Source organism: Orussus abietinus, unplaced genomic scaffold (assembly GCF_000612105.2).
Source record: "Orussus abietinus isolate OABI.00-Male unplaced genomic scaffold, Oabi_2.0 scaffold14, whole genome shotgun sequence".
Lineage (NCBI taxonomy): Eukaryota > Metazoa > Arthropoda > Insecta > Hymenoptera > Orussidae > Orussus > Orussus abietinus.
The window spans coordinates 752,748-767,203 of record NW_019395994.1 but is presented as its reverse complement, the minus strand read 5'-3'; the positions used below and the strand labels follow the sequence as shown (position 1 = coordinate 767,203).

General features: G+C 44.2%; 1 protein-coding gene across 1 annotated transcript in view; it reads left to right on the top strand.

Moving 5' to 3' along the window:
* LOC105698232 (disintegrin and metalloproteinase domain-containing protein 12) overlaps window positions 1–14,456 on the top strand; it is a 105,381-nt gene that overhangs the window by 46,596 nt on the left and 44,329 nt on the right. The window contains exons 2-3 of the mRNA XM_023434088.1: window positions 1,071–1,121; window positions 11,355–11,503. Coding sequence (XP_023289856.1) covers window positions 1,071–1,121; window positions 11,355–11,503 — 200 coding nt within the window. The remainder of the gene's footprint in view (window positions 1–1,070; window positions 1,122–11,354; window positions 11,504–14,456) is intronic.

The window sequence follows — 14,456 nt, the reverse complement described above, 5'->3', positions numbered from 1 at the left end:
TCTTTTGCAGTAGATTTTGTTCAAAGAGTACTTGTATTGCTTTGCATTGCGCTCGTGGATCTAATTGCAAATTCCAAGTTGTCTGACTGAAAACGGGCACTACCACTTCTTCCTGATCCGTCTATTCAGAGGAGCTGGGAATAGAATTTCAGTGGAATTCAATTTAGCACCTGCGAGAAGATGGCGGAGTCAAGAATTCCAGGGGCAACATTGTTACGGGCTTTTGTTCCCTTCCTTGACCTCGAATGAAGAATAACTCAATTTAATTTAATTAATTTTAAATATTTTGGCGAACCTTTGCAATGTCAGGGACTGGAGCGTCACAGCTTTCGGGGAATTCCGTCGGTGAAAGCTCTTCTCAAATTGAACGGGATTGCATGGGCAGGTGTTAAAAGTGCGATTCTTCGTACCGTGGAAGAAGCGACTGAATTTAACATAAAAGCAATCACCGCAGAAGCCGTGAGAAGCGGCTAAAACGCATTGCGAATTTATAGGCTCGCAGGGAACCTCTAAATAAATCACCGAAAAGCTGTTGTGCGCATTGACAGGAGCTGTCGCATCCACGGCATCGCATTCGTCTTAGTTAACGTGTCAACGAAAATCAAAAAAAGGAAAACCCCATACAAGGTGGCCGAACAAAAATCACCTTCAACCGTTCCCGCGTGATATCGAAAAAATTAACGAGTACAACTCTGCGTCCACCTTTTCACATTCCAGAAGACCAGGAATACCACATTTCACGCCAAACCTCTATGCGCACATTTTCTATACACCCCTGTGCATGTCCAAAAAGGCGCAATCTCTTTTCCAGGACCCTAAATCGAGTAAATAATTAAAATTGAATGAAACCTCGCGACAAGCACTCGTCCTCTCCGAAAGTCGGAACCTTATACTCGCCCCGGGTATATTCCAGATTACATTAATTATAATTCTCCTACATACGCGTTTCCTCGCATTTCCGAATGCCCAACCACATCTCCAGGACCATCTTCGGGGATTCTCGAGCCGCCCCCCGCGAAGCCAAGACGCCCGAATTAACCGCAACTAACCCTCGTTATTTTCTGTTGCAGAGGCCGACTACACCTTAGATGATTCCTATTGGAATGAAGAAACTACTCCCGGTGAGCAGATGTTTATTTCGCCCCGTTATCCGCATGCAATTTGCATGCATTCGTTGACCGAGTTTCGAGCGTGGGCGTACACACGGGCAGGGACGGCGTGTACACACGGGCGAGCATGTCCTCAGGGGCGTACGTGTTGGGGGGCGGCAGGGCGCTTTCCAGCGCACGGCCGCCCGGGCGAAAATTCTTGCCGGGCGGCCCCTTTTGCACACGTGCGCCACCGCGCCATCTCGCGCCCACCACCCACCACCGCCCGCCACCCACCGCCCACGTCATCGCCCACCCACCGGGCGGCCGGCCTCTCTCCGTCGCCCTCTCTCCTTCGGCCGGCCGCATATCGCCCTCTCGCTCCCTCTCTGCCTTCTGCCTCTCCCGGCGCTTGTTTTCCTCCCCTGGTCCCCGCTCCGTGCTTTCGTTTCTCCCTCTCTAGCTCCCACTCTCCCGCTCCCTCCCTCTCTCTCTCTCCCTCTCCTCAATTATTCTAATCACATTGGAATGCTTGACACGTATTCGGACGCCGACAAAAGTCGAGCGCCTCCTCTAGACGCCGAGGAACGAGGTGACCGCCTTTCTTTTTAAGACCGACCCACGAATTCTCCCTTAACGCCTTTCTGATCAAAATATCTCGCCCGTTGTGGGCTCCCTTGATTAAGGGACTTTTTAATTAACTTCCCGGAGAGGGGCGAGGTCGACCCCGAACCGTCGCCAGGTGGGCGGGAAGGGCGGAATTCGAGTTCGGATGGCTCGCAAAGAGGCTCGTTATGTGCACCTTTTTATTTTCGAACTGTTGCAGGGTTGATTACGAACTGGCGGTTTAAATCATTTTGGAAGCAAGTTTTGTGCACGGTGATTTTTTATTATCGATGGGTTTATCGCCCTGTCTGGTTTAATAAAATGGCTCGCGATGGAGGGGAAGTGTACGCAATGTAAAGGGAAAATAATGGGAGTTGATATTGTTTAGGAGGTGGAGGTGCATTTTTCTTTTCTCTTTTCCTTTTTATCCTATTAATTGGCTGCAAATACCGAACCTCTCTCCCCCTCCTTCGGTTTTAGAACGATCTGCGCTTTCTGCTTTTTTAATCAAAATTCCGCCCATTGTGAGCGGTTGCATGCTGTTCTGTAGTTGAGTTAATTAAAGGACTTTTAATTGACATTTAGAAGTGGTCTGGCTTACAGAGGGAATAATGGGAGGGCTTTGCAATGGATATTCCTTGGGATTTTCAACCATATATATTTCTTATTTTTATTTTTATTTTTGCTTTTAGCGTGGTTAATTGGCGACTAACGTGACCCCTCCTTTCTTTCCAACCCCTTTCCCTGTAAGCACTAATTATATTTCTGGACTCTCGCCCACGGGAATAGTTGCAATGCTTTTTGACTAAAAAGAAAATGGACACATCGTCCAGTTTACACGGTTACGTGCTACGTGTCGTTCAACTACTCGAAACACGTTTAATTAACATTTACATTCGAATAATTACGCCACGCTAAAATAGCGAGCTTTTGACCTATTCAAAATATTCACCCCATTTTTATAAAGTCTTTCATAAAGTCTTCATAATTAATATCGCAATAATAAATCAACTCTTCTCGGAATGCTTCGCACTGGAGTCGGTAACGCGTTTGATCGGTGGGTCTTTTTTGAGGGGTAGAAAGTTTCACAGTTTCTATAAAAATTGCTTCCATGTACAGAATGACAGATACGAGTTTTCCGCATCCTTTGGCTCCTCCTTGAGAAATCGATCGGGCATTTTTATCCGTCTGTGTACGCGGTCGATTCCATATTGCAGCCTTCCGGAATCCCTCGGCCGGTTTCTTCGGTCTACTTTTTCCGCCACTCGTTGCCCGGAAGTGACGTAAAGCTAAATTACTCAGGGCCGAATATCGGTCACGTCTACTCCGGGTTTTGAATATGCAATTTTAGCTTTAATCAGAGCACCAGGCCGCGGATTCGCTTCATTCCGCGAACATTTAGGTCTCCCAGTCATCCGCGACAAGTGTAATCCATTTTCCTTCCCCTCTCTTTTTCTTTCACTTCTCGGGAAAACTGTAATTAATTCCTCCGCATTACAGGCCGGAACGCCTTCGGACGAAGGCCCGATCGCGCGAACGAACGGGAAAATATTAAAATTAGAAAGAAAAAGAAATGATATTTCACGTGCCGGAAGAGAGCGACTGCCAGCGAAAGAACGGAGTCACGCGAGGCCTCGGATATCGATCTAATAAATCCGAAACTATTATCTCCGACCAGTTAACGAGTAAATTACCCCGTTCAACATGTCACTAATTAAGTACCGAACAAACCACCCCGACATGTCCCATGCGGTACTAATAAAGAAAAAGACATAAAAGCACAATAACTCCCCGAACGACGTAACGCGTGTGCTTCGAGCTCGCCATCGTTTCCATGTCTCGAGTTAACACCTGTACCATTAACCCCATAAATCCTTTATATGGATACGCGTTTGTTCATTTACATCACCAAGGGGTGGGTCACCCCCCGCGATTTAATCGGCCGGAATCGGCGAGCTTTTTCGAGCCAATCTAAGTCCCGTTAATTAGCACGCCGCTTAACGAGAAGTCGGGATAAAATAAAATAAAATAAAAGAGGAGAAAGGGAACAGGCAACTCGGGCCCCGATTGGCTAACCGGGTTTCCATGATACGGCTAATCCAATCGGGGATGGAACCCCTCACTCTGGAGCGGTCCCTTTGAACCACCCCCGTACGCATGCGAGGGACGAAGGGGGCTTATCGGGCCTTGCGAACTTCTTTAAAGTCGATATGACCTCATGAATTATTGCGGCCGAGACTCGTGAAATTGTAATTTATCGAAGTGCCCCCCTTCCCCGGCCGAGCCATCCCCGCGAAGAGCCAGCTCGTCAGGGCGCGAGCTTCCGATCGTAAAATTGACTGCTCGGAGCTTTAATGAGCATCGCGTCAACGCCAGGCGCACCCCCGCCCCGGGGATGGGAAGCGAAGCTTTCCCTCCGGGCTTTCCAACCGGGAGGCATTTCGCGAATTTGGTGCTCGCCCGATCGGGAATCGTTTTTCACGGATTTCAATTGAAAATGTATAAAGAGGGGCCTTTTTAAGAATATAGCTTTTAGGCGGAATTTAAAAACGTAAATATAGGGTTGAATTAAGGGTGGTTCGTGATAGAAAGAACAATGAGGAGAGAAAATTGCGAAAACGCGAAAACGCGAAAATATGAAAATGCGAAACGTGACCCTCGCGCATGGTTTTTTTTTTTTAATTTTTGAAAGGCATAGAGTTTCGGCTTTTTGAAGTTAAATCGCGACGTTAATTACTCTGAGATGCTTTTTTCCTATAAAATTGATTACTCGAAGTTTAATGAGCATCGTCCTCGAGCTGGCCGGCTCTTCTCGTCACGGCTGCAGTTGCAGCTGCCTCGAGGCTCTTGATTGACGTTTATATGGCATTTTTCAAATTGGCATAACTTCGTCAGCCGCTCCTACCTTTGACGGACAATTTTGGGAAATTAACCTGTCCAGAGCATTCGCTCGGCGGTCGCTTCGAGGTCCAAAGAATTTTTATTAATTTCGAGGGAAATTCGAAATTATATTTTCCGTAAAAGCGCATAATGGTACCGATTCTATGCTATCCAAAAAATCGGAGTAAATCAGTATCATTTATTTTAGCTTCCTTTTCTCTATAGATTTCCTCCTGAATCCTGACAATTTTTAGGAAATAACAGATTCATTGATTAAATTCTCTAAAATAATTTCGCGTGCAATTTTTCATTTGAAATGTTCGAGACCAGTCGAATGATTAAGAACTAAAATTTCGGCTTTACGACGACACGTGAGAGGCAGAACTTCGCGAAAGCTCATATCGTGGCAAGACAATATTTTTGGAGTGCATCGATTGACCGGATACCGAAAAATGACTCCCTATGACGCATACGACTTTTTTTACGCAGGTCCGGACTTTTTATTACGCGGTTTCATTGCATCATTTTTATTGCACCCATTAAAGGACTTAATTGGATTTTCGATTGTTCTCCCTTCATTTCCCTCGCGTTCCGTAGCCCCGCCGCGGCCCGATTTCTCGATAAACGGTGCGGTTTTCTAAATTGCATTTCAGAAATATATTTCCGCGTCCAAAGGAGACACTTTGAGGCATTAACGCTCTCATTCGCGCGACTCTTTGAAGACCCATATACACGGAATGGAATTATTGATCCCCCCCGTCATTTCTCTTGGACTCTTTACCAGTAATAATCACGGCTCTTATCATGCGCGGTAGAAAATTCTTTCCCTCTGAAAAATGGGAAAACCTAACCAATTATCTCCAAAAGCGACCCAATTCCCTCTCGTTATAACCCTATTAAAATCAACTAGATCTACCGAATGCAGCGAAAATTAATATGCTACCGTTAAAAAATTCACGATACTAATTTAATCAAACGATCACCACGCTGCGCTTCCAATTAGAGATAAAGAAGTCGATTCTAGTTCTTACTACGGAATATAATTCCTATATTTCCGAAGTTCGAGATCATGCACTAAAAGGATATCGCGAGGAGCCAATTCCGAATGAATATCTCGAGGAGATAAATCGAAACGCTTTCAAGGAAACGTTCGTCCGGGCAGTGGGAGGAGGAAAGGGGTGGGCGTGACAAATCTCGAAATAAATGCTCGGGGAGTGAATTTCTTCCCGCGGGAATGTCCCGGGACATCTATTTTCCAGATCGTCGCCTCATTCGCGAGGACACGCTACTCGATAACCGGATTATCGTTTGGCCGAGGATCGATCTCGGGGCGGCATTATTTCGAGGGTTGCTTGTACCAGGTTGCGTGTGCGAAACTCCGAAGCTCGCAGGCAAACGGCCAAGTTGAGTGATTAATGTGGCAGCCCTATGATTTCGAACCGGTGCCATTACGGCCTCGTGAATGCCCAAGAAGACGGAGCCACTGGAGGTAAATTTATCTTTATCGGTGCTCCTTCGCCACTTCGTCGATTTCGTCCCTGTGCGCCCTTAAGGCTCCCAAGATCGCCTTCGGAGAAGATTGAGCACGAGAGTTGTCCGTAATTATTTCCACGGTTGGATTGGCCGAGAGTCCCGCGGATTTTCTTCTTTTCTTTATCGAGCCTCTGCTACGTGAGAGAGAACATTTTATTTAATTATGTACAAAAAAACGGTTAATTATTGTTAAATATTTTGGAGTAAAGGAGATTTAAGGGCTCTTGAGACTATTTGGAAAGATTGAGCACGAGAGTTGTCCGTAATTATTTCCACGGTTGGATTGGCCGAGAGTCCCACGAATTTTCTTCTTTTCTTTATCGAACCTCTGCTACGTGAGAGAGAACATTTTATTTAATTATGTACAAAAAAACGGTTAATTATTGTTAAATATTTTGGAGTAAAGGAGATTTAAGGGCTCTTGAGACTATTTGGAAAGATTGAGCACGATAGTTGTCCGTAATTATTTCCACGGTTGGATTGGCCGAGAGTCCCACGGATTTTCTTCTTTTCTTTATCGAGCCTCTGCTACGTGAGAGAGAACATTTTATTTAATTATGTACAAAAAAACGGTTAATTATTGTTTCATATTTTGTTTAAAATGACATTTGAAGGCTCTTAAGGTTCTTGAGGGCTATCGAAACTCCTAGGATCGACCTCAGGTGAGGTAATGAAAACGTGAGGACGCTTTAATTATTTCCAAAATTAGATTGAGCGTGAATCTATAACGATTGTCTCCATCTTCATCGGATCTCGACGCGAGAAATGAGGTTCCATTTATTGGAATACGGAGGAACGATTTACTATTTTTAGATACTTTTATTTAAAAGACCTGTTATTCCATTTAAAGGACCCTTGCGAGCCTTTAAGACTCCCAGGGTTGTTTTTAGAAGAGGTCGTTGGGTGTGGTGATTTTCAGGGGTAAATTGAGAATGACTCCGCCATGATTGCGGAGAAATTGAGGTCGTAGTTGAAAGCTGCGGGAGTTCCGTCCATTGACAAACGAACAACAGATTAAGAACGCTCCTATATTCTTTTTACAAGTACCTGTTTGTCTATTTCACCCTTGAGGGCCTTTAAAACTCCCCAGGTTACCCTTAGAGTGAATCGAGGACACATAGGGCGTGGCCATTTCAGAGATTGGATTACAGACGTCTTCGACGTGACTGTTCCTACGTGAAAAATGTATTACTTTCTTTAATTGGCAGCATAATAATCTATAAAAAGTGTTTGAACATCTTCATCGAGAGGACCGCCAGTAGAAAAAAGTTTCCTTACGGGGAAATTGAAAGGGAGCTTTGTTAAATGATGGAAAAATAATCGATTACGCATTGGGGGTGATTATTTGCAGGCCCTCGCCTGGGATGCTGTGATTGCTCCGGCTTGAAAAATGAGAGAGGCTTCCATTAATTAGAGGGGGGACAATCGATGGAAGATTTTTTCATATTTTTATTGCCCGACTACTTCATCCATTTGAATCCCATGTACTTTCACAACTCGCAGGACAAGTCGTAAAGAAAATTAATTATCCCCCCAAAGGCGCGATCGTTCATAAAATCACCGGGGCATTTTCCTTCGGAAAAGAAGCCTTAACTGGAAAAAATATTTATCCGAAATCCTTAAACAACGACAATAACTTTGCAACACTTATTGCCACCTTGGATCCTTGATAATTCAAACATCCAGGTCCACGCGAAGAGTCAGTCTCTGGGACTCATGCTAATAGAACAACACCTCACATAACGTAGGTCATGCCGAAATAACAATAAATATGGGGAGAAATTTGCATAAATGAATATGCCAGCGGGATATATGCGAGTCCACGGGTGAAATCCGAGGAAATGCCTCGACAGAAGGAGCAATCCGGTGTCGCGTGGCGAGGTTAAAAGCAGCGGTTGTTCATAGGGATTAATCGGGAGTCGTAACAGTATCTCTTGCGAGGAAAGAAGGAAATAAGGAAAGAAGGCAGAGAAGGAGCTCCCCGCCGTTAAGGCCGGCTCCTTGGGGGAAATAGAGGGGCGAAAGAGGAGCAACGATCTGCAAGCTGCACCTACGTCGACGTATACCCACGTACCATTGGCTGGCTACGGGAGAGCTCCCGAGGGGAGTTAACCTATAAATCTCCAGGGTGGCCTATAACGTACGATCGCCCCCTCGCAGTTTGTTTCCCCGTGAGAACACGCCTTAAAGGTTTGTTTCGGGGCTCGCTTTATCCGCGCCGTCCTGATAATGCGTTCGCTCGCGGAGCGCTCTTCCTCTTTTTGCCAGAGCGGAACGCGGACCTCTTCCGGTCTCCCTTTGGCCCCCTTCCTCTTCTATTTGGCTCCCCTTTCGCCTCCCTTTCGCCTCCCGGCCAGGACCGAGGGACAAGTGACAAATTAATGGCTCCAAGAGGAGCTAGAACTTAGCCGGGACCCTTGCACTCGTGCTCTCTTCCCTTGGGACCCAGGGTCCTGGCCTCGAGAAGAGCGGAACGCTTTGCGGTAAGAAAGATTTTCTGGAATTTATTCCAAGAGGTTTTCGAAACTATTAATCGACCGGAAACCGAATTAACTATGGGACTTGTGGGAATTTTAGATTTTTGGTTCTTTGACATTGAGTCAGAGGATTGGCTGGAGAGAGGTGCAATGACAAGATTTCCCGAAACCTCTGCGTTGATGTTTATCTTCCCGACAGGGGGTTTCTATTCCTGAAAAAGATAGGGCATTTGTGATGAGGTAGATGTGAAATTTATTTCAAAAATTTGCGAGACTATTAATCGGCCAAGAATCGCATTCAATAGGAGTAGAGTTTTGCGGAAGTTCCAGGATTTTTGGGGGGTTTTCTCGAACCTGAAATATTGAATCCAGTTCGACCGAAGTGCAAAGCCAAGTTTGCGTGAAATCCCTACGCTTGTTTCCATCCCCCAGGGAACGGCGGATTTTATTCCAGGGAAAAGTGAGACGTCCCGAGGTAAGAAAGTCTTTCTGGAATTTATTTCAGGAAGTCCGAAAAGCACTGATCGGTAAGGAATTGGATTTACAAGGGTTAGAGACGCGTAGGAATTTCTTTTTTAATTTGGGTATTGAAGTATTAAGTTTTACTCGGTCTAGAGGTAATCCCTATCTTGCGCAAAATCCTTGCAGTCCTGTTCTTATCCCCCAGGGTCCGAGGAGTTTTTTTCCCAAGAGGAATGGAATGGATTGCGGTAAGAAAGATCTGGAATTTATTTAAGGAAATTTGGAGACTCATAATCGGCTAAGGATCAGATTTACACGGATTAGCGACCTTGGAAATTTAATGCTTTTCGTTTCATTCCTCGGAACTAGCATATTAAATTGCGCTTGATCAAGTTACAAGCGAAAGAAGGGGTGGGTTATAAATTAATGGCTCCAGGGGGACCCCAAATTTACGCGAAATCCCTACGCTCGTGTTTCCATCCCCCTGGGTCTGAAGGACTCTGTCCCCAACAAGAGCGGGACGTTTTACGATGACAAAGCTTCTCTAGGATTTATTTAAGCAACTTCCAAGGCAATTAATCTGTCAAAAGTCGAACTCGCAAGTATTAGCGATCCGTAAAAATTAAATAACTTCATTTCCGCCCTTCGGAAACTTGAGTATTAAATTTTCTTCAGTCGAAGCGCGGGCGAAGGAAGGGATAAGTGATAAATTAATGGCTCCAGGAGGAGCCGAAACTTCTTCGAAACCCCCACACTTCTGTTTTCATCCCCCCAGAGATTGGAACGTGTTACACCCCGACGTGGGGAACGATTTCCCGGTACAAAGCTTTTCCGAAATTTATCCCAGGAACTTTTCGACGAGTCGTCGGCTTCGGACTTTCAATTCCCACAGACAATTTCCCGCTAGATGGGAAAATAATTTCAGAGTCCAGAAAAACTCGAGACCCGTGACATTGACCTTCTCGGAGGGTTTACAGAAATCCGTGGTCCAACAAAATTGCGGATGCACTTCCAAAGCGTCCTTGTTCTTATTACCGAGGCGGAACGGAGGCCACTTCCGGTCTTCCTGGTCTTCCTTAACTCGCGGTGCAGGGAACGAAGGGACAGGTGATAAATTAACGGCTCCAGAATCCCGACTTACCTGAGACACCTTCGTGGCTCTGCTTTTATCCCCTAGGGGTAAAACGCTTTTCCAAAGCCTTTCCAAAATCTAAGCAAAATCATTCTCCGGCCGAAGTTTGTATCTTAATCCCAGAAATTGTAAAACTGAAATAATTCTCTCCCTTTTCACCGGGTGACTGTTTAACGCGAAAAAAGAAACGCTTACGATTTTAATTCATATTTAAAATAGTGAATACATCTTTTCCAGAAGATGCTTTGAGGGATCCTTCGGGAATATTTTATCCGATTTTTTAATCAACGAATCGACTCGATTAATGTAAACTTGGGATTTTGTAACCCTGGAGAAACTTTTCCGTACCTGCAATGTCGACGTCGAGAGCGACGTAATTGCTGGGAGAATAAATTGCTTCGTTGTCAGGGGGCAGGTTATGGCAGGAAATGGAAAGTTTCGCCCCGACAAATGGACCTCTGCTTCTCTTCCTCGAGCATATGATTTTTCCTTTCCTTTTCCGCCCACAGCCCCGTCTCTCATCGACGAAAATTTATTTTGGGAAACCCAGGGTTTGGCATAAATTATATGATTTTGGAATGCGCGAATGTTAAGTCCGAAGCGAAATGTTTCATCACGCTTCGGTTGCATGTAAATCTGCATGAATGACTGTTAATTGCCGCACACGTGTTCGGTTATAGTGGTCGAAGGAACTGCCTCGTTGAACGAAACTTTGAAAATGTTACAAATTAACATGTAATTTCGAAATCAGCGAAATTACACGGGTTTGTAAAGCGGATTCATTGCCGATTTCCAGATCAAAGTAACGAGTGGCAAATATAGAATGAATTTACGGCTTCCTTTATAGGGTTTCTGTAAAAATATGCAAACTGTCGAATTTTCTTTCTTTACTTACCAATTTATATTTTTAAGGGATATATTTTATTTATCTCTTGATACGGTATTTCGGGATATTTTTTACCCTCCACGTCGACTTGACAATAATGCAAAATAACCTATTTGGGGGTCGAAACGCGAGTTCGACAGCTCCTTCGATTACTCGATCGTGCACCCCCGATGTCGGTGACTACGCAGTTAACCCTGCAGTGTCTTTAGCAAATTGAAATCGGGGGGTAAACGGGAGTCTGAGGTAAGAAGTAATTAGGCCGTTCGATTGAGACGAGAAATCAATTTCAGGCGAGGTCGAACGACTACTGCGAGAGTTTCAACAAAATCAAGATCTAATACGAAACATCGGTTCGCACTACTATCAGATCATCTATCCGGTGCAGTTGCGGCATCACGAGAAAATGGGGATATCCACAAGAGAAGCTGGCTTTGCAAGGGTAAGTCCTCATATTTCCCCCCGTTTCTTCCTTTTTCCATACCTCCGATTTCCCATTTTCCGATTTCGCGAGTCTTCGGTTCAGCCTTCGAAAATCATTGAAAATGGGACGCCGATATTAAACAATATCTGCAAATAAACTCTGGAAATAACTCAGTCGTGATATTGCACATTTTATTATTTTTCGCATTAATATTATTAACATAGTATTCGGTTAATTCACTGCTCGCCAAAGAAATCGTGACGTTTATAATAGAGATCCTGCAAATCAGAGAGTGACATATATTGTTTAAGTGTATACAGAGGTGGTACTTCAATGTTCCCTTTTTTAAACAGGCACTGGAAATTTCCGAGCTATAGTGATAATTACCTTTTATTGTATTAAACAATACATGTCGTTAGCAGAAATGCACAACTTTTAATGTTGTAGTCTTTTAACGAGTTGTGTATTTATGGCGCGAAAGCATTTTCCAATTACTCGCGAAATGTTAATGTAAAATTGGTACGTGTACTTCTCAACGAAATTTTCTCACTAATTTATTTAGCGAATTCGAGTATTATTAAATAACGCTTCTGACTCTGGCGGTGGAATAAATGCGAAATAACAAATTAAATCGACCGACTTAGGCGATGCCAGGCCCTGAATTGTCAGAACTTACTGTTTAACGTTCCATTTGGGATATTATTGAACCGCGGACCTCCCACCCTACAAATTACTGAAAATTGTACGTTGCAGACCTGTGGAAGTCGATCAAATATTAAGATGGAGAAAAAATGACGTCGAGCCGATCGATTCGATAATTGTCGGGCATTAGCTTGAGAATTTGATAACATTACAATCAGTGGTCGGGGATTATTGAGAGATTCCTTTGATTCGGACGATTAATGCAATATACCGCTCTAATCGATGGCCCTGCCAATTACGGGACATTTATTTTCGCCCCTGGTGATTATCGTTATCCGTAGTATCATTATACTCCGCAGCGCAAACATGGCCGCTGATGATAACATAATCTCAATTAAAGATCGGAAAAGAAGAAACAAATTCCCGACCTACCGTAACCTACTTTGGCGTCGTTCCGGAGCAATAAATTAACCGACTCCTGCAATTGCTGTCTGTTTCATGTGTCATAATGCCTTAAATATCGATTCGATTCTATTTTAAAATGCCTGTTTTGGTTTCCCTTGACAAGGATCAGGTGGAGCCTGAAACGGCACGCTATCGCTCGTAGTATCCACGGAACTTTTATTCAAATTAAATATTATTCTAACGAAATTCTTGAAATAGAAGGGCACCAAAAATCGGAAAATCTTGCCTGTGACTTTAATTGAAACTCCTAGTGCATAACTGCCAGGCGTTATGGATTATAGACGGCTCAATAATTAACGATAATTCCACTTCCTCTCGAGGGCCACTCCGGCACGCGAGGCATCGTCCAATCACCGATTAATTGAATTTGAATTTTTCAAAGACCGAACGTCTCGAAGTTGCCACCGCAGCTTCTCGGGGGCTCCTATTAAATTTGAATAACCTCGAGAGTACCGGAATGGCCATGCATACATTCATGGGCGTTGGATTAATTTTTATAAATTGGTACGTGGAGAAAAACCTTTTTCTCGGCTAAGAAATAGTCTCTCTCCCTTTCCCTTTTTTTTTCTCTTGTCAAACGCGACCTCGCTCAAAGTACCTTTGACCCGATGCTAATGAAAATATCAAACCTTGGACGAACCCTCGCATCTTTTAAGGTTTTATCAATTCGCCCAAGGACGAGTGGAATTTTCAAGGGATGGGTGGTCGAATTTTTCCCTACCACGTTATCCTTGCACGACAGGCGGCCTGCCGAACAAACGCGTTCCCATTAAGTCCCCTCAAAGGTCCTCAACCTCGACTGGCGCGAATGTAATTGTGGATTTCTAAAGCGGTCCGAGACCCTTTCTTTTTCCTTTCATTATTTATTTGTATTATCAGTGCGCGCCGGTAATATGCGGCGAACAAACGTATCCCTATTAAATTCCCCTGGAGGTCTTTAATTTCGCATACGCTCGCGAGCGTTTCATTAATTTATGTAAATCGGCGTTCGTATAGCGCCCGGCGCTCCCCTGAGAGCAGATTACTTTATAACCGCGACCTCGTTGAAAGTATTTTTGCTTGTTAAACCCACGCGACACCCCTTGGATGGGTATTATATATCATTTTAACTCTGCCAACTTGCTGGCTAAACGGAGTTTTGCCTTTCCCTCTCTCTGTCTCCCTCTCGCTCCTTCTTCTTTTAATCATTTATCTTCGATTCGATACGCATTTAATCGATCACTTCGGCTAATTGATCACATCGACTGTTCCCTTCGTTAAAATTTACTGAAAAACAGTTGTTACGTCAAAATGGAAGGATTATTGTCACCCTCGAAACGCTCCAGATGTAGTAAATTTATTATCAATTTTCAATAGGCGTTTTCAAGAGATGTGAAAAATATTCTCGATAGAATACCAATAACCTCGCGTTATCGTATTTACACTACGCCGATATTCTCTCTAATTCATCATTTAAATAACTAAACGTATGAGAGTGAAGTACATATCTCGATAATTGAAAAGGAATTTTAAGGAAAATTGATTTAAATAAAAATACGGTATTTCCCCACCACCGCGGAAATGTTTTCTCGATACCCCTGCACTGCAGAGAGAGATGACGGGGATTACATTTTTCCTGCCCGTCCGAAAACGCGAATTTAAAAGATTGATTAAAGGGAAGTTTATTCGCCCTCCGAGCGAAATGTACATTTTTATTACGTTCCTCGGTACGGCCGGAAGTTGGCCCTCCTTTAATTTCTTTCTCCGGGCATTAAGATATACGCGGAAGGGGGCGAGAGGGATTTCGACGTCGCTCTCGGGGAAACCGGATGAAGTTTCTTTTCCACCCCCGAACATCCCCAGTGCGTGCTCGCGGACCCGATGC